Source organism: Tripterygium wilfordii, chromosome 18 (assembly GCF_013401445.1).
Source record: "Tripterygium wilfordii isolate XIE 37 chromosome 18, ASM1340144v1, whole genome shotgun sequence".
Classification (NCBI taxonomy): Eukaryota; Viridiplantae; Streptophyta; class Magnoliopsida; order Celastrales; family Celastraceae; genus Tripterygium; species Tripterygium wilfordii.
In genome coordinates, this window is record NC_052249.1 from 11,576,450 (window position 1) to 11,595,999 (window position 19,550).

Consider the following 19,550-nt stretch of genomic DNA (forward strand, 5'->3'; position numbering starts at 1 on the left):
TTTTCGGTAACCAATTGATCGGTAATGGTATACCAATAGATAATTTACCATACCAGTAACAGCCCTACTTAAAATATGAAGAGAGACAAGACAATCATATTTTTACCCTTAAAAGAAGAATCACGGCCGTTGAATTAGTATTGCCATGATTAGTGAAAATATCTAAATTAAGAGCCATCTACATGTGCGGTTGTTGGCATTTGAGCTTTTAAGTTTGGTTTAGGAATTAATTGATTAACGACTGCACCTCTTTCGAGGTCCTAATAGGTTAGTTTTGGAACAGTTACTTCACATGTTCTGTTTGATCTAAATTTAATTAAACAAGCTTTTTGAAAAGTTGTTAAGAATTAAAATATCTTATCGGATTGACATGACTCAACTGAATGATTTATAAGTGAAGATTAAATTCTCTGTCACATATTCAAGATCTTTTGTGCTTAAATATCATAAGCAACAACCCATAAAAACAATGTCGTGCGGGTTTAGGTCCAAAGCACACTATTGGTTTGTAGTGTTTTAAGGTAGATTTTCTAACATGATATTAGAGCAATTCTCGTTTCAGTTGAATATGACCTCTACATGTTCACTTGCTGGATCTGTTATAATTTTACCCACAAATGATGAGGAGTATCAAGACTAAAAATATCACATCGAATTGACATAACCTAATCGAGTGATTTATAAACAAATGGTTCATTCTCTCTCACGCAATCAATATCTTTTATGGGTTTAAATACCACAAAATAAAGGTATTTTATGGGACTTAAAACACCATGGACAACAACCCATAAGAACAAAGCTATGTAGCTAAAGCCCAGAGTGGACAATATTAATATCTAGTATTTGGGTAGATTTTCTAACAAAATAATATATAGCATAGCAAATAACGTCCTTGCAGAATAACCCAAATGAAAGAAAATTGTTGGTTTGCGGTGAAGAGAAGGTATATACAAAAAATAAAAACAAGAAACAAAGAAAGAACAAGAACAACAAAAAAAGCCTATCCTTAAATTCCATACCCAATTAAGCACAATAATGTAGCCATGTAGGCCTTTGTTAATTCCCCCCCAGCTTCGGTTATTCCATGATCACAGGTTCGGCATCCTCCATCTCCACCATACCTCCAACACCATTCCCAACCTCTTCTCCATTCCACTCCTCGTTCGGAACGCATTCCACCTTGTGCTTAATCCTCCAATCAAGTGCTTGGCATCCACGCGAACAATAATTAACCGTGCCACAAACCGAGCACCGTCGATACTCGTGAGCCCTTGTCTCGGGCCTACCGCACCCACCATACGAGCACAGTCTCAATCCCTGGCCCAGCACTCCGCGTCCCGACTCGAACCACTCCTTCAAAAACCGGTTCGTTTGGTGTACCTTCCGGGCCGGTAAATCACATCCGAAATCACTGAGCAACGGACACCCCGAACCCTTCACGCACCCATGGTGGTGCTGGTGCGATCTCGGTGGTCGCGTTTTCTTCATCAGTAAGGGGCGTATGTATGACGCGAGCTCTCGCGCGTTGGCTTCGACGAGGAGCCGGCGTCCTTCAGTGACATTTTGTCGAACACCGTATCCGTCTTGAAGGCAATGGCCTAGCTCGCGCAGCGCGTCGATGTGACCCAGGTAGGCGGCTCGTGCGCACAACGAGACACCGGCTCGGAGATCCTTGTCGCGCTTAGAGCCACCACTACCGTTGAATTGTATGACGGCGAGAGAATAAAGCGCCTGCGCGTGTGTCTTAGCTGCCCGTGCCATCAACGACGCCCCGCTTCCTCTGTCTTCTAAGCAATAAAATCGGATCTGCAACAACCACAAATTTTCAAAAAAAAAAAAGAAAAGATTCGAAGGTCGATAATCGTTGTTGTTCCTTTGGAGCCAAAAGAGTGACAGGTACTGACCATTCCTAGAGTATAGCAGGCCTCGGTGTTGCCGGCGTTGACGCACTTCTTTATGAAACGGTGAGCGGCGTCGGACCAGTTTTTAGGCTGGACTGCAAATGCATCTGGTGCGGCTTTGGATAGGACCGTATGATGTAATCCCAAGCGATTCAATCTCTTGCATCTGTTTTTCGGTTAGGAATAGACACAAATACATACACGAATCAACAAACAAACACCATAACCACCAAGAATCTCGATAGAAATCACAAAGAAAACCGAAAGCACGAACATAAAAATACGGATATACATACGCTAAGAGAATGTTGATGAAATCGGAAGGGCATGAAGCAGAGGAGCTGAGTTTGCAGAGAATTGAAACAACGAGGTCGTCAGGCAATCCGTCGAAGAAATCAGACTTCTCTTCCTTGACCGTGATTTCGTGAGAGGATGTTCTTGGTCTCTTGGACTGAACCATTTTTTCTCTTCTTCTTCTTCTTCTCACCGACTTCTCTCACCTTCACATAATCCTCGATAACTGAGCCAAGGAGTACGTCCCTTTGTATTATCCCAATTGCCTCTTGTTTCGTTTGTTTGTTTTAGCCAGAGAAGGCTTATATATACGATTATACGAGGGAGAAAACAAGGCAAGGCAATATAGCAGGGGAGAGAGAATGGATTGTTAGTTGAACCCCCGGAAAGGCGAAAAGCTTAATAATGAAATCTGATTCAAAGTTGCACATATCATGACATGGTCAAACTGACTGTGACCCAACGGCAGACTTGGACCGTTTGGCGCATGCCAAAAAGGCAGCATGGCTTGCAATGTTTTATAAGGTCATCATCCATGTTTCTTCAAAAAAAAATTTAAATAAAAACCAAAAATAGTCAGTAAAAACTTCAATTTAATTGTTTTTTTTTTAATCTTTGTATATGTACCGCATGAAGTTAAAAAGAAATTGTGTTGAATAATAATATGTGATCCAAATATAAATTGTGATCACCTTCAAAACTATCAAGCGGTAAAATTGATGTTAGAGGTTGTCGACGATGAGAATGGTCTACATATAAGAAGAACATATAAGCTAAGAGCAATCACAACAATGAGTGAATGACAATATATTGAGGCATGAATACTCAAAAAGTAATATTTGATGGGGCATGGATGAATTGATGGATATAACAATGAGATTTTACACAAAAATCAATATCGGATTACACCTCTATTACGCGAAAAGTAAAGTCAATAAATTTATATCGTTATACCAATATATTTTGTTGGTCTAGTCACATCAATAAAATACCCAATCACATCAACAAAACATTTTTCCCAATACATTTTGTTGTCCCCAGCAAAAAACCATCATTTTGATTGCTCTAAGGAGGTTCGAAGGTATGCGCGGTGGAACCTCTATGACGCTGAAGTCAGTAAGTTATCAAATGGGAATGCTCGATGCTCATAGCTCTTTCTCTCCAGAAGCTAGTAAAGTGAAGGAGTGCAAAGTTTATGATTGTTTATACGAATTATATGAGTTTTATTTTTAGTATGAATAGATCTCCTCTCACTGATCTTAGACAGATTGATAGAAAGGTAAATCATATCCTGATTTATTTTGTAAGTGTAGTTGATCTCCATTTGGACTCTTAATTTACTTATGGTATTTGGTCATTGTGGGTTATTGAGGAGTCATGCTCAAAGTTACACCGAGGGGGCCTCTCGATCTCGTCAAGATGCTCTCTCCTCGAATAATGCACCTTATGTCGACTCTCCGGATGCCATCTCGATTGATGTCCTCAATTATGCCTTGATCGGTAGGCGATGATGCTTCCTCGACTTAATGGAAATCTGACTTTGCGTGCCACATGTCAATATCTTAATGGAGGTTATTTTGGTATTATCGTATTCCAATGCAATATATAGTACACTATTATTTGAATGAATCATTTTCTTCAATTTTAGCTCCTAAATTTTTTTTTCTTCTTATCCTTGTAACCATCATCAAAGCTTGAAATTAAAGGCAAATAAATAATTCAATTAAGTGCGCTTTCTAATTTGAATTTGAACTACTAATCTGAAACCATTGGCCTTGTTTGCTCATCAAGGCACTCCATGAGACTGAAATGGCATGATAAACGTGCCCTTTGAATAGACCAAATTTTCTAGCCGTGGGTTGTAGCGTACGGAAATGCCAAACCAGCCAAGCTTGATGTGTACATAATATTAAAATGTATACGTAATTGTATAATTATAAATAAGGGTTTATGTTTAATGGTGTGGATGAGTGAGATGACAAGTGTGATCCACTACTTTGAGTCTCATATGTTTCAAATCAATGGTGTAAACATAGACCCTTATATTACACCATTACATTAGACCCTTATGTGAGAATTTCTCTCTATATATATATATATATGCACACATGATATGTGTTTATTTCTTCATTAATTTCTATTTCTTTTGGATATTTTTTTTATTCCTTTTCAATTAGCATGGACTTGAATTGTGAATTAAACAACCACCAATTTTGTAAAGGTAACCAAAAACGGATTGTGTGTGTTCTGTTGATGTAGCGATAAGGATATTGTGTAATATTTCTTTATTAATTGGGGTTCGAATCTCATAGGTGTTAGAATTTCCGCACCCCCTTCCTTGTAACAGTAAGACCTTATCTAGGGAAAAAAAAAGTAGCTAATAAGAATGGATGCGGAAGAGCTAAGCTCGCCATATTAATTTGATGATGAACTTTAATTTCTTTACGCATTGATCAGCAAGTTGATGAGATTTGTGAGTTGGGAAATGGAGAAACAAATATATTAATAAAGAATTGATTGATAGAATGAATGTGTCCAATTCTTCGTTTGCACATGAAAATAAGGTAGGTTTTGGATAAGAATGTACATTGTGTGGAGTTGGTGGAACATATGCAATAATGCAAATCCTTTTCATCACCGCCAGAAAGAAATAAAAAGAAAAAGAAAAACCCAGATGAATATATCCTCTTGGGTTGGTAGAAAATGAGTAGTGTGTGTTGCTGCCAGGTGCCAATTGCAAACCCGTACAAAAGGATGAAAAGAATCTTGAGGTGAGAAATGTTTGGCCTAATTCATTTGTAAATATATTGTTCACTTTGAGCCTTAAGATTCATACGATTTTTTTATAAATTAGGAGCTCACACCTATATACGACAACTTGTCTGCTCTAGATTCATTGGAATTGGGCCCTCACGGATTTGGTCTCTTTAGATTATGGGTCAGAGAGATCCGTCCCAACTGACCTTCAAGGTATACTTGGAAAACCGATTGTTATAAGTTAAGGGAGCGAATCATTATGTTGGACTGTTAGTTCACAAAATAGCAATGTGGTAGTTCTAACATGATTAAATTCTTAAAATGTCCCTTTATAATTGAGAGAAATTGAACTCAGACTTATAAACTGCATTTGTTGGATCTCACGTAATATTCGACCTGGGAAATTAAGTATTTGTAACACAAATAACATATATAAATACAAAAAAAAAATCATAGAGGTTATTTTCATTTTTATTTCTTCTAAACTATTTTGAAAATGAAATATACGTGTAAAGCATAATTAGCTAGATTAGATACAGATTCCCGAGAAAGAAAGCACATGAAAAGGCTTGCAAGAAGTAGCAATTTCAAATTGATAATTTATATATTAAAGAACACAAGGTGACAAGCCCTAAAATTAATTAAAATAAAGTCGCAATATAACAAATAATTAACTTAAATATAAAATAAAATAATAGTTGAATTATGTAATTTTGCTTCATGTACCACAAATTTTTCACATGCAATTCAGATCCAGACACCTGCACAAGTCTGACTGGTTCAAAAATAAAATATCCCACAAAGATATCAGTGTCCTTCCATGTTTGACCAGTTGTGGGTGAGGGATTCGAACCCCACACCATGATTCGTAGTCATGTGTTCTAATCCCCTGAGTTACAAGTTATACCCTATCTCCATTGGATCTATTCTTAAGAGTTTCCTACAAAAAAGAAGGAAACTTTCCTCTCCCCAAGTCATTTCCAGTTATTCGGTTAAGAAAGTGCGTCTATATAAAATTATATTGAAAAAAAAAGTCAAAATATAATTAATTACCTTTTAAGTCTCATGAGACATTTCTTGTATATATAGGAGGCCATCGTTTTCTTGCATTGATAAGCCGATTACCAAAAAGAAATTAACATTAATTTTGCGTTATTGTAGCGTGTTACTTTGACCCATTGACATTAATTAAATTCACCTTTGTTAAAATTAATTATATTTTTCACTAGCTTTTCTGGGAAAAAATCATACGATTATTTATTGTCTTAACTAAGCAATCTAATAGAAACTAATCCTTAATAAGCATTTCCACATGCCTCTATATACATAAATTAATTTAAAAAATTATATGTGAATTGGTCATGAAAACAGCTTTACATGGGTACGTAGTAAGAAAACATTATGACCATCTATGTTCTTGAGAAGACATTTATACATAATAGATATATACAACAATAAATAATGAAAAAAAAAGATTTAATAAGGCATGATGTAGGACTTCATCAAAGAAAGGCATGATGTAGGAGGTGTACAATTTGCCATTATCACAAGCAAAGATGCCGTCATCAGGAGATATTTTCTTTTTTCTTTCTATTAATATATTTAACTTCTAGGGTTTTGTCGGCCAATTCATACATATATACACACACAATATATATATATATATATATATATCAGCAGATATGTTTTTTTTCTTTCTATTAATATATTTAACTTCTAGGGTTTTGTACATATATACACACACAATATATATATATATATATATATATATATATATATATATATGTGGAAGGTTTAATTCATAGAAAATTATAAAAATTCCACCGGTTTGTTTTTTGTTATCCAATGGTTAATTGAATGCACAAGATCAAAGTGAATTAATAAGTTCGACATGTCTCACAAGATGCATATGAAATCTTGTGTATATAACTCAACAACTTAGATAACTGGAATATGATTGACATCCTTATCATAACTGTTGATTTATCTCAAACATGCACACTATGGCTCGATAGAGCAATTAATGTAGTACATCTAATAAGTGAGAACTCTTGAGTAGCATAATTACAGGCACTATTGGGCTTCCACCTCCACATGCTTCTATATATATATATGAAAACAATGCGTGTGGTGAGGATAATGGTGAGTGATGAAGGATTACCAAATGAAACAAAACACATGTTGTGGTTGTTGTAGGGCATGAGACAAAGAGGAATGTTTACATGTTAGAGAGAAAACCAAACACGGTCCACTTTAATGTTTCAAGTAATATCTTCCCAAACAAAGAATATGCATAATATGGCTGGTCCCATCCATCCATCTTGTGTACGTACGTGATAGCAGGTTTCTCATGCGTAGCCCTGCCACCTGAAGCTTAAGACTCACACAATAACAACAAGAAAACCCTAATAAATCATTTTCTGATATTCTTTTCCATGTTCATATACAAAACATATATATTTACATGTACATATATATACACACACAAATTTAGTTACTTAACAGTCAGGATCCGTATTTACATACCCTTCCCGTGTCCCCCGTTGATAAAGTTGAAGTATTTTAATCTAGCGAATAGTGATAAGAACATTTGGATGACATGCTAGACGAGAGAAAATAGTCAATGGTCCTGGAGTATCATGTCGTTTTCTAATGTGGTAATTAGAAACGTGTGATGCTTCATAAACGGAAAAGATGTATCAAATATGTTGATTTTGGTTGAAATTTGAATTCAAAATTTCTCCGTATAGATGTATATATGTATGCACACATGACACATTACCATCAAATATGGTATATGAGTTCAATATTCCCTAGAGTCTACAATTCATATCAAATGGTGAAGAAAAAATCATACAAAATTTAAAAATAAAAAAATAAAAATGTGGTGCGATGTGGCACATCTCTTAATCCATTGGATTTCAATTGTAGACTCCTAATCCAGTGAATTGAAGTTCTTGTTACCACACTTTATTTCTCTAATTAAAGTAAACGTATTACGTATGTAAATCTTAATTTTCAACATCCATATATATAGTGAATTAGTGATGGATTAGGCAACCTATGAAATGGATGCTTTTGCGTATACAGTTGAAAGAGCAAATCAATTATTTCTACAAATGAATGGATTATGACCTGAAAAAACAAGAATTTTCAGGAGAAAAAGAACCGTTGACAACTGAAATCAATCAAAGAAATTCAATGTTTGGCAAATGGATCAATTACGGGATTATATAAAATATACACCAATTTTTATTTTTTTGGTATACTTTGAACTCTGAAGACAACATTAGCTGATCCAAATATATAAATGATAACCAGGAAAATTAAAAGTTGAATGTGATATATATATACATACACATATGGTTAGAAGTTAGAGTAGTTCGATATGGACATGTAAGGTTGACAAATGCGTATATCAAGTGATGGTTATATATTATATATGGTACACTTTTGTACGCGTTTGGTGGCGTGTCAAACTCCTTTATATACACTTTTTATGAATTTTCACAGCCATTTCAACAAGTTGTGTGATACATACATATATGTTATTCTCTGTGGACGCCACTAACTTTAAAATTTACGAGCCTCTCATCTCAATCGTTAGATTTGATCAACGAATGAGATTGAAGTTCATAAAAAGGGGTCACAACCGGATCTACGATACCCATATGGGTTGAAAGCGGTGAGTTTTGAAGCTTTCTAGGAGGCTCGAACGATTGGATCTAGGCGATTTTTATATGGGTGATTTGCGACTTTCAATCAATTTTTCAACTAAACCAGTGTTCGTCGATGGTTGGGTTTTACTCGATGAGGTCAGAGGAAGTTTTTTGAGTTGTCAGCCATTTGAAATGATGTCCAAATTATAATTTTTGGGGTTGGGACGTCGATAGTGACTTTTCGAAATAGTTATTTTTTAAAATTTAATCTTAATCTCAGTGATTGGTTAGATCCAACGAACGACTGAATATATATATATATACATACATAGAATTATTATTTTGATGCTGCAAGCTTTAAGTTCTTTGTATGTAGGCTTCACTCAATGTGATAAACAAAGGTCCGTGGATGTAGACCGGGAAAAATTCAGATAAAGATTGAAAGTTGTGAGAATTACAAAAGCAAATCATGTTTATATATATATATGCAGTAGCTGTAGTGCATATCTCTTCACACAGGGTCAGGGCACATGAATTGATGAATTTTGCCTCTTTTCGTTGAAGTTGGTAATGGTAAGATACTAATGGGTCTTCACATGGGCCCCTTATGTGGTTTCAATTTTCAGCTTTTGTTAAGTTTTCATGCCCCACCCATCAATTCATCCCCTTTCTCCATTTCCAATATGATTTCTCTACACTTGGGGCACCGTTTTGGACCCAATTTTAATGGACAATGAAGATTCAAAGTTAAGCAACCAATTTTATATTGAAAAATATGATTTATGTATGTGACCTCAAGTTTGATGTCTATCGACATTGCGGGATATAATAATAAGCTGCAAATCTTGGTCAGTTCCTTTAGAATTGGATAATTTTGGATTAAATGTATTATGTGGGATAAAGTTTGTTTATGTCATGTATATCTCCGATCCAATTTAAGTATTGTGTACGAAAATTGTTTATAAACTTTCTCTTTTTTTACTAATAATAAATAACTATGACGTTGAAAAAGTATATGTACGATTTTTTTGGGTGAGAATGATGTGAAGGAAGTTTCATAGAACTTTACATTGCCTTTGAAATGAATTCATGATTTTTTTAAAATTAACTTTTTCATTGAGAATTGAACATTGATTGCACCGTACAAGTGACAACCACCATTAAGTTTTTGCCTTGTAATTTCGTAATTTCTGGTACCGGGTCTCATTCATTAGGGCATACTGTGAGCCTTGGACCAATCGTTCAGCCCATAACTGCTGTCAGCAAAGTTTTTGGGCTTTATTGGATCTATTCAAAATCCAAAATTGGTTTCTGTTGGACCGAAAACCCCGAGGGAATTTATTAAGGCCTTACTTTGGCCCATTAACAAGGAAAACTGGGAAAACAATCGTCAGCTTAGCAGAAGGTTTAGCCGTTTAGCATCTGGCAACTACAAACGCTTGCAAGAAAGGCCTTACTTTGGCCCATTTAAGTTTTAACACGGAAAATTGATCGCTGCTCGATAAAACAATCTTCAGCTCGCATAAGGTTTAAGCATCTGGCAACTACAAACGCTTGCAAGAAAGGGAAGGGAATAAGGAATGTGAAAAGAGAGACAATAATCACAGCGATATCGATGGTTTCTTTAGATTCTGATACTGACATTAATTAGGTTTCGATAGAGAGAGCGAGAGTGAGTAACAATGGAGGCGGAATTGAAAGAGATGCTCAACGATCTTCAATCTCTCAAGCGATCATTGCATGATCCTTCTCACCATGCTTCAATCGATAAGGTATTTTCAATGCAGAAACAAATTTTTGACGTATATTTTGATATCAAGTCTTAAGAATTGGATCCGCCATTGCGAGTAAATTTAGAAGATTTTAATCGGAAACTTGTGTCAAAGAAATCGCTGGTAATTTCAGCTTTGGATTAGTCTGGCAAAGAATGGCGGTGCTAATTTTATTTTGCTTCCAGGGAGTGGATGCACAGTTTCTTCGTTTATGTTGCTAAGTTGTGTTAATTTTTGTTTTCAAGGTTTTGTTCGTAACAAATACCTTTTTTTTTTTTTTTTGGTTTTTCTTCTCTGCCGAAGGCCATCAAAATGAAAATTGAAGATGTACTGAAAATTTCTGAGCTAGTATTGGTTTGATATATTCTTAAAATGCAAATTTATAAATTCTGAACTCTTTAGGTTTGAAACTTATATTGATCTCAATTTACCGTGCTTTGTATGTTTACGCTGGTCCTTGGTGACAGCACAGGTTGTAAAGATACTCGGCAGATAGTATAACTCTCAAATGTGATTATGAATTAAAGGGATATCTATTTAACACCTTTGCCTAATTTTTATTGTGGTTGTAACCTTCTAGTGTTATTTTGTAGCTGCAATTGCATGTTGAGCATCTCACTGGTCTTGCAAAGTCTGCAACAGTTCGGCGAAACAAAGTCAAGGTTATTTTCTATAACCTTAAATCTCATAAGTTTTGTTTGTGATGGTAGTTTCTTTGGCAGCATGTATGTACATAGCTTTTGTGGATACAGTATGTGAGAAGTATTCCAGCTAAGTTACACATTCCTTTTTGTCACCCCATGTCTCCACACGTAGATATCTAGGCCAGTTGATTTTGTTTGTGAATCATGGAGTTATGTGTCTGACTTTCCTCATGTGTATGCATTTTTCTTTTGTTCTCCTTGCAACGAAAAGAGCAAGTGAGTGGAAGCTCTGGTGATCATCATGGAACTAGTGATGATTTTGGTGACAATCATATTTAGAGATTTTCTTTGTATATCTTTATCATTTTCATGGACAAGTGGATAGGCCTACAGATCCTTTTTGCAAGGTGGGATGTGATCATGGTAACCTCTGTCTTTTTTTTGAATGGATTTTTTTTTTTTAAACGGTAGCAAAGTGGTGCAACCCAAGAACAAACCAGATTATATAATTTTGATATAATTGAAAATATTAGAACAAGTTCCAAATGACCAGAAGCTCTGAAAGCCATTTATCCAGGAAAACCCCAAGCTAACAATCCTTATCGTGGAAAGGATAGATGTATTTTCTTTTAGTGTACGTTGTTCCTACTCCTCCTCGCTGTGGCCATGGACCTGGAGACTGAATTGTGGAGGCAGTTTGTTGATACCCCTTGAGTGTTACTTAAAATGGACATACTCTAATACATGGACTTATAGTTTCTTTCTCTATTTGTTGAAATAAGATTATGTAGATACTCTTTGGCAAATGGAATGTAAAGGTGACCTCAATCTGTCTCCTCTTAATTCTTTGGATGCAAAAAAACGTTACTAGAGGAGAGTGAAAAATGAAAATGGGTAATCAAATGGTGGAGGCAAAAGTACGTAGAGCCATTGTAGTCCCAACGACGCTCTCTGGGTGAAATTCTCTTTATCTCTCTCTGTGTCTGCTCACTCTGTCCATCTGTCTCTGCTCACTCCCGAATCGAGTCTTAGCTCTCCATCTCCGTCTCCTGAATCGAGTCTGAACATATACCCTAATCGAGCATTGGTTTACTCCATCTCCATCTCCATCTCCCTATCCCGAATCAAGTCTCTTCTCACTCCCGTCGCTGAACCTATCTCAGTATTGATTCTTGCGATTCGAATCCACAGCTATCAGTGCGATTCGAATTGAGTATTGGTTTATTGGGTGCTATTCGAATCTCCATCTTCGTCTCTGGTTTCGATTGTTGCGAATTGAGTATTGGTTTTTATTTTACTGGCTTAATTGTTCATTGGTTTAATGGGTATTAGAAATTAGGTGGATGATTTTATTGGCTTAATTGTTCACTGGTTTACTGAGTATTAGAAATTATTTGAGGTTTTCCGTCGAGGTTTATTGGCTTTATTGTCTCATGTTCTTGATTATTCATTAATTTTTTTAGATGGATCCTCAATATTGCGGTAACTACACGGACTTCCTTAATAGCAATTCATCGGTATTTGAAGAAATTGATGGTTTTGATCCTGCTGAACAAGCTCAAAATAAGTATGATGTGGATCTTCCTCCACGCAAATCACAAAGGACACGAAATTTTACTCGAGATGAAGATGTTTTTATTGTTTCCGCCTGGCTAAATACGAGCAAAGATGCCATCCATAGAGTTGATCAAAGCTCTTCAAGATTGTGGAGGAGGATTTATAATCAGTTCCTTACCAACGGAGGTCGAGGAGGACGTACCGAAGCATCTATTAAAAATCGTTGGCGGGACATTATTGCAAAATGTGTAAAATTTCTTGAATGTGTTAAACAAATTGACGATAGACACCAATTGGGCCAAACAGAGCATGGAAGGGTAAAATTTTAAAAACTTTATGTTTTCTCATCGAAAGATTTAGTAATATGTGCTGATATCTTGTTTAAATTCACTTGATAGTTGGGTGAAGCTAGGGAACTTTATTTTTCAATCAACGGAGGAAAACCATTCCAATTTGATCATTGCCTCGATATATTTTAGCATGAGATGAAATGACTTGATACCATATCAAAGAAGAAGCAATCATGTTCACCTTACGATGATGTTGATGGTGATACAATTAATATGCAAGATCATAGTGAACCTTCCACCAACCAGAGTATACCTTTGGGTAGAGAAGTATCAAAAGATCAACTGGAGAGCAAGAAAGGAAATTTCGAGCACGGAAGCGATACTACAAAGTCAGTTATAGATGACCGTTGGGAAGAGAAGATTGCTCTAAAACGTGCAAAATTGGATCTACGCAATAGACTGCTAGCCGAGCGTCAAATGACGCGAAACTTAGAAGAAAGGCGTTGCGAGATGGAAGTAATGGCCAAAGACACAAGTGGAATGGATCCAATGATTGCAACTTATTGGGATGGGTTGAAGAAGGATACCATGATGAAGAGAGGTTTAATTTGATTTGTATTAGTTTAAACTTAGTGTGGAAAATGCTTATGTTGTAGTGTATTGTACTTTTATCAAATTTTAAATTATTAACCCTTTAATTTTTGTTGAATTATTTTTAATATTGGAGATGAGCTTCCTATAATGAGCTAATTTAAATGGGTTTGCAGAATAGTTACTTGTTTAGTTACGTGGGTTGGAGTTGGTAGCTTTTTGAGAAATCAAATAGGTATCAAAGTACTCTAGTGGGTATTTTGATGATTCATTTTGGTTACTCTTAGGCTGGCATGCTAATGATTATGGCCCGTGGTGCAGCTAAAATTAACATATACTTTTCTTTATTTCCTTTTCAAAGAATAGATAATTGTGTGGAATGGCCTATCTTTTACCTTGAGCTCCTAATCTCTGGAAAATAATGAAGCTGCCTATGGTCTAAGACTGGAACCATATCCTGCGTTTTCATTAATTTCCTGCATGATTGTGTGGTATTACTTGTACTTGATATTTGCCTGAACTGTAATGGCAGCATCCTGGCATTACATGGATCCAGATCCTTGGTGGCATGCTCCTGGCTGATAGTCTGAAATTCCGCTGCATCTAGGTGCAATACATGGAAAAGACTGTCCATGTAGTTGATGACTTGATTTGGATAAATAACCTTGACTACATTTCAACTGTTTAGGTAGAGCAGAACCTTGTAGAATTAGTTCTACCATTGATCCTAAATTCCCAGAGTTTTCCTTTAGATGATGCCAAGTTGTCATCACATAGGAACTCCCATGAAAACCACTTCTCAACCATTCGATTCACATCATGTACTAACACAGTTGTTGTATTCCCAGCTCTTGCCATCATACTAGCAGTATAGATTGCTGCCATTCTACCTGGTGCCTCTGGCGTGTTCCCTTCAGGTCCATCTACAACAACCAGATCCCATTGAATGTCATAGACTTCTCGAGGTAAATTTTTCAATGCTAATTCACATGTTGATTCTTGAAGCTTTACTGATCTAGGTGCACAAGCAGGATCATGCCTCGCGATTTTTAGCAGCTTGTAAGCTTCTTTTGCTGGTGCCTTGTGGTCAACCTTGTAGATTCGAGTGCTGTTGAATTTTGTTTTGATCTTGCTTATCTTGTTGAGGTCATCTTCTAGTATAATGGTTTTGCCGCCAAGGTTTATAGATGAAAGAGTAAGGTACTGTGTCGAAAACCCAAAAATAAGGAGGTTGCAAGGGGCCTTCCTAGAAATGAGATTCTGTATAAGTTGGAATTCCTTCTTTGTTAGAGTGGCTGAACTGACGGAGGTGATAGGTAGACCTTTAGAAGTATTTGCTCCATATGATGTATGATTACCACATGCTGGAGAAGGGGCGGAGCATTTTTGTTGTAGAGTTGTGGATGAGACAGGCAGCGGATGGTAAGAAGATGAAGTAGTGATGACGATTTTAAGTAGTCTAACTATTGAGAAGCTTGACAGAACAAAAACAAGGAGAGGAATAAATTTCTTTCCTGAAACTCTCATTCGTTTAGTTCCTTGGAAATATTTGTTAGCGACAGGCGTGACTGGAGGAGAAAATGGGACGCAGTGGGTTACAAGAGGAAGGCACTGAGGCACTTGTGGGGGCATTTTCTTTCTTCTTTGCCTTCAGCACCCTCACTGCTTCTGTCACCCTCACATACTCTGTGGGTTTTGATGATTGGTTGTTACACTCAAATCAATTTTCCTAGGATTTCTTGAGTAAGAGAGAAGGAATGGTTTTGCTTTCATTGCAAGCGTTCTTTATTTTCTCCCCTTTTTGGTCTTTTTGTTGTTTGTCACCTAATTGCTGTGGTTGTCCTGTTGCTTTTCTGAAATTGAAACTGTGTATGTGTCTTGCTCTTGTTAAAAAGAACAATTGAAAGTTGGTATTTCATTCATTTGTTAAAGATCCTGACTTGAATCTTGGAATTTTTCTTAATGGGTTTGGTCCTTTTCATCATTTCTTTGCGTTAGGTGCATATGAGTGAAGTTGAAGAAGTTGCCTAATCAGTAGTTGCTAGGTTGCTTTCAACCAAATTTGACTTACTCCGTTGTATGTGTGCAGATGATCTGTAAATGTGACTAAGCTTGAATGTTTAAGCTATCCAGCTCTGTTTGCTATATGGAAAGACATTCTACAACAGGTAACACCCTTCTTGTATTAAACCGGATTTCATACTTTCATGACAATCAATCAAAAAAAAAATCTTGCAATTAAGAGTTTTGACCGTTGGATCAAATCATGATATAATCTTACGTGGTTGCTGTGGAGCCATACATAGTTAATGGGCCAATTTTCCATAACTGCAAATTCTGCTTGATATGGCGTAATTCTTCAATGTATCATTGAGAAAGTAAGAACCAACTTTAGCTTTCTTCTTATTGACTTCCTTTTTTCTTTCTCTTTTTTTGGTAGTAAACGATGATACCATACACGTTTGCTCTTTGGACATTCGATATGAGACTAAACTCGGGCTAGCAGGTCCACGTATATTGAAATTTCCCACTTGACAACAAGTTAAATTATGTAAAAACCCAAACGCGTAGCTTTCTTGGTATTGACAATTGGAGTGTACAAGCGGGAACTTCAACAAATGAGCAACAATTGTTTAAAAGAATGGTCAAAAAATATGTGAATATCAATATATCATGGAGAATCATTACAATGTACACAAATTAAAAAATTCAACCATGAAAGCTGCCTATGACATAGATGGTTTAAACTAATGCAGCCTGAGTAGTTGGATTCAACTTAAATAATGTCCCTGAATTAATAAAGTTACATCTATAGTTAGATTTCTATTTGCACATTATAATAAGACTTTCTTTTGAGTTTGTCTACATGTAAGGTCTTGCTAAAGGAATCTCTAAAACGGGGAGATCTCTCTGTCTCCTAACACAGTAACACCCATTTATTCTTTATGAAAAGAAATTGTTTTTTAGTTCCTTTGAAATAACCCAGAAAAAAAAACTCCAGATTACATCTAGATGGGTTTGAAACAACTGCAAATTTTCCACAAGAAAGTCATTGTAAATGAACATATGATAAAGAAAAAAGTAACCATTTTGCCCAAAGTGATGTATATGTACATATGTTGCACTAAATACTTAGCACGTGTGTTCTTTGGATAGTCCACTAAGCTCAAACTAAGGCTGGAATAGGCACACGCAAATCTGCTTGGCAGATTAGTTGGGCAGAAGCCTAAACCCCATACCTCGAGCGAGATTCTTTTACGCCCTAAAATCCAGAGAGAGCATTTCATACATGGTTGATCTAATGTGCCTGGAAATTAATAGAGGTGATCACATCTAGCTTTGACATGGTCTCTGGACGATAAATTCAATGCCTTAATACACACTCATATTTATAGCTTTCATTGAATAACCGATCATTCTTATTAAACAACACTTTCCCTAGACTCAAGGGTCACAAGAAATATTTTATGTTGTATTCCAAACAAGGCTGACTTAATTAGATTTGTATTCACACCTAGTTTGTTAGATTCCTTACAACACCAGCTGGGTTTAACCTTATTCCTCACCAAACATCTAAAAGGGTCACTCTCTAATCAAAATTTTAAAATTTGCCTGATGACGGTAGATATACCTTATTTAAAACAATATTGCATTTGATAATTCATAACTATGTAATCTATCCTTTTGTCAGTCTGATAGAAGTTGGAACTTAAGCCAGGCAAAATGATATAACCAAGGTTTGTTCTTGAAACTTCGGTCAAGTAATGATGTGTTGACGTGTCATAACCACGGAGCAATAGTTCAGTTGGTTATATCTTTGGGCTTAAGGCGCAGCTAAGGCCGGGAGTTCTAACCAGCCATGAGCATTTCCCTATGGTTTTCCTAGTCTTGTGGGTTTTCAGTCCACTTTTGGGGAGGGGTTAGGACTTAGGAGCCCCATTTCCATCCGCATGGGCTATGGTCTAGTCTTATCTATTGGGTTTACGCCCACTCAACTGTTCGAAGGGCATGAGGGGCTGTCTAGAGTGTTGACAGGTCATAATCTTTGCATAACATTGACTAACCATGGTTATCAAGGTTAACAATAGGAATAATTGTTCAAAGGCTCCATGTCTGGGAGCTTTTTCTGGTGTCATTGTCGGTGTGGTTTTCATTTCTTTATTACTCAACTTGCATATGTATTTCCAACATATATGTTTTCGGAAAATTTTGATTAGTCTTCCTACTTTATCATTTCTTTGTCATCTCTGCTGGAAACTAACAAAATCTTAAATCATTTGGTGCGTTTTGGCAAGGTTTCCTGCAAACACACCTCTGTCTTTACCTGAAGTCGTCTCTACCTTTGGAGTCTTGTTCTTTCTGTTGATAAACCTGTCAATCTCATGCTCATGATATCAAACTAGAATTGAATTAGTGATATGGGGAATAACACTGAATACCAGATTGCCTCACAAGCAGCAGGATCTAAGGTAGGCAAAGTTGCAGCTTAAAATTTTTTTTCTTTGGCTGTTTATTTTCTGTTTTGTGAGTTTGATTGAAAGTTCTTCAACAAATTAGGCCATGCTGGAGGAGGATGAATACATACAATCTCTTTTGGCTTCTATACCAAAATCTTCTATTGAAAATGGCAGACCAAGCAGTATGGTCATAAAGGTATAATCCTCTATTCATATTTTCTTTATGATGTAATGATAGTCTATGATGTCTTGATTGCTTGACTGAATCTGAAACTGAAACAGAAAGCTCATACGGTTATTCCGGCGCACATAGTTGCGGAAGCCATATCAACAATCCGAGGTCTTGACCTCAGATGGTCAGGACCAATCACACCATCAGAGATGAAATATGTTGAGCAGTATGTCCTGGCAAAGTATCCTCAATATGCTGGTCTTGTTGAAGGTGAAAAGATAGATATCTCTAGTCTTTGTATCAATGAAGAGTCTCCAGAGGCCCCGGAGCCGAGTCCCGACCGCAAGGGCAAGTCTCCCAGGGGTGGCTTTAGAGAGTCCTCAACACCATCTAATGGAAGCAATCTCCCTGATCTAGACAGAACCCAACTGGAGGCATCGAGACTACTTGATATACTCACCAAGAAATCATCCTTTCCGGGGAGTTTCATTTCAATACCTGAAATACAAGCCAGAAACAAAGTCTTGAAGCACTGTGGATTGCCTGATGAGGAGTATCTTGTTCTCTTCACACCAAGCTACAGAGATGCAATGATGTTAGTAGGGGAGAGCTACCCTTTCTTCAGAGGGAATTTCTACATGTCTGTCATTGGAGAAGAAATGGATTACATAAGAGTGTTTGCAAGTTACAAGGAATCAAAACTGGTTCTGGCACCAGAGACTTGGTTGGACTTAAGGATCAAGGGATCACAGCTTAGCCAGTATTTTAGGAGGAAATGTAAGTACACCCCAAAAGGGTTATTCTCTTATCCGGTTGATGTCAACGGGACTCGTTATTCGATGCATTGGGTCTCGGAGGCTCACCGTAACTCATGGCATGTTCTGCTTGATTCAACTGCCCTGACTGTTGGGGAAGAAAGGTTGAATCTTGGTCTTCATCGCCCGGATTTCGTGCTGTGCAGTCTTGACAATACTCATGCTCATCCTTCAAAGATCACTTGTCTTCTAGTTCGAAAGAAATCCTTTGATACCTCGGCCGCTTGATCTTGGAGCAATGAGTAAGGTGTGCTTTTATTGTGAATATAGAGTATGCTTGAATAGGCTATACGCAATTCTGGATTCTGTTCTTTGGTTACTATAACCTGCCAAATTGAATAATAATCTTCCTCTGGAAATCAAACCCTAAAGGAAGCAAAATAAGTTTCTAAAGTTGCATGAGTTTCTAAGAAAAGTTTACTTGACGTCCTATTATAGTATTATCTCAAGGCGATATCAAGCCATTACTCTTCAGAGCTTTTAGTGTGCTTAATAGATATACATTCAATGCGGCAGTAGAATCCAGGAGAAAAACACTTTCACAATGAAATGCACGTCTACAACATCAACAAATGCCAAAACTTTGGGCAAGGCTTTGATTGAAGTCATTCCAACAATTTAATCACTTGGTGGTTGAGAAA

General features: G+C 36.6%; 3 protein-coding genes across 4 annotated transcripts; 1 reads left to right on the forward strand and 2 right to left on the reverse strand.

Moving 5' to 3' along the window:
• Nucleotides 1-699: 699 nt before the first annotated feature.
• LOC119983762 (F-box protein At1g67340-like) lies at nucleotides 700-2,591 on the reverse strand. The gene is made up of 3 exons (XM_038827488.1): nucleotides 2,198-2,591; nucleotides 1,905-2,067; nucleotides 700-1,806 (listed from the first exon to the last, which is right to left on the reverse strand). Exons 1-3 carry the CDS (start codon nucleotides 2,359-2,361, stop codon nucleotides 1,078-1,080), a joined length of 1,056 nt encoding a protein of 351 aa, XP_038683416.1. The 5' UTR covers nucleotides 2,362-2,591; the 3' UTR covers nucleotides 700-1,077.
• Nucleotides 2,592-10,111: 7,520 nt separating this feature from the next.
• Nucleotides 10,112-19,334, forward strand: LOC119983564. 2 transcript variants are annotated; one of them, XM_038827235.1, is made up of 6 exons: nucleotides 10,112-10,383; nucleotides 10,977-11,045; nucleotides 15,555-15,633; nucleotides 17,761-17,934; nucleotides 18,023-18,118; nucleotides 18,205-19,334. In XM_038827235.1, the coding sequence occupies exons 4-6, from the start codon at nucleotides 17,884-17,886 to the stop codon at nucleotides 19,135-19,137; spliced, it is 1,080 nt and encodes a 359-aa protein (XP_038683163.1). In that variant the 5' UTR covers nucleotides 10,112-10,383; nucleotides 10,977-11,045; nucleotides 15,555-15,633; nucleotides 17,761-17,883; the 3' UTR covers nucleotides 19,138-19,334. The 2 variants fall into 2 exon arrangements, with proteins under 2 accessions (XP_038683163.1, XP_038683162.1); XM_038827234.1 differs by lacking the exons at nucleotides 10,112-10,383; nucleotides 10,977-11,045 and adding an exon at nucleotides 14,314-14,430.
• LOC119983484 (glucuronoxylan 4-O-methyltransferase 1) lies at nucleotides 14,150-15,097 on the reverse strand. The gene has a single exon (XM_038827152.1). It carries the CDS (start codon nucleotides 15,095-15,097, stop codon nucleotides 14,150-14,152), a length of 948 nt encoding a protein of 315 aa, XP_038683080.1.
• Nucleotides 19,335-19,550: the final 216 nt, after the last annotated feature.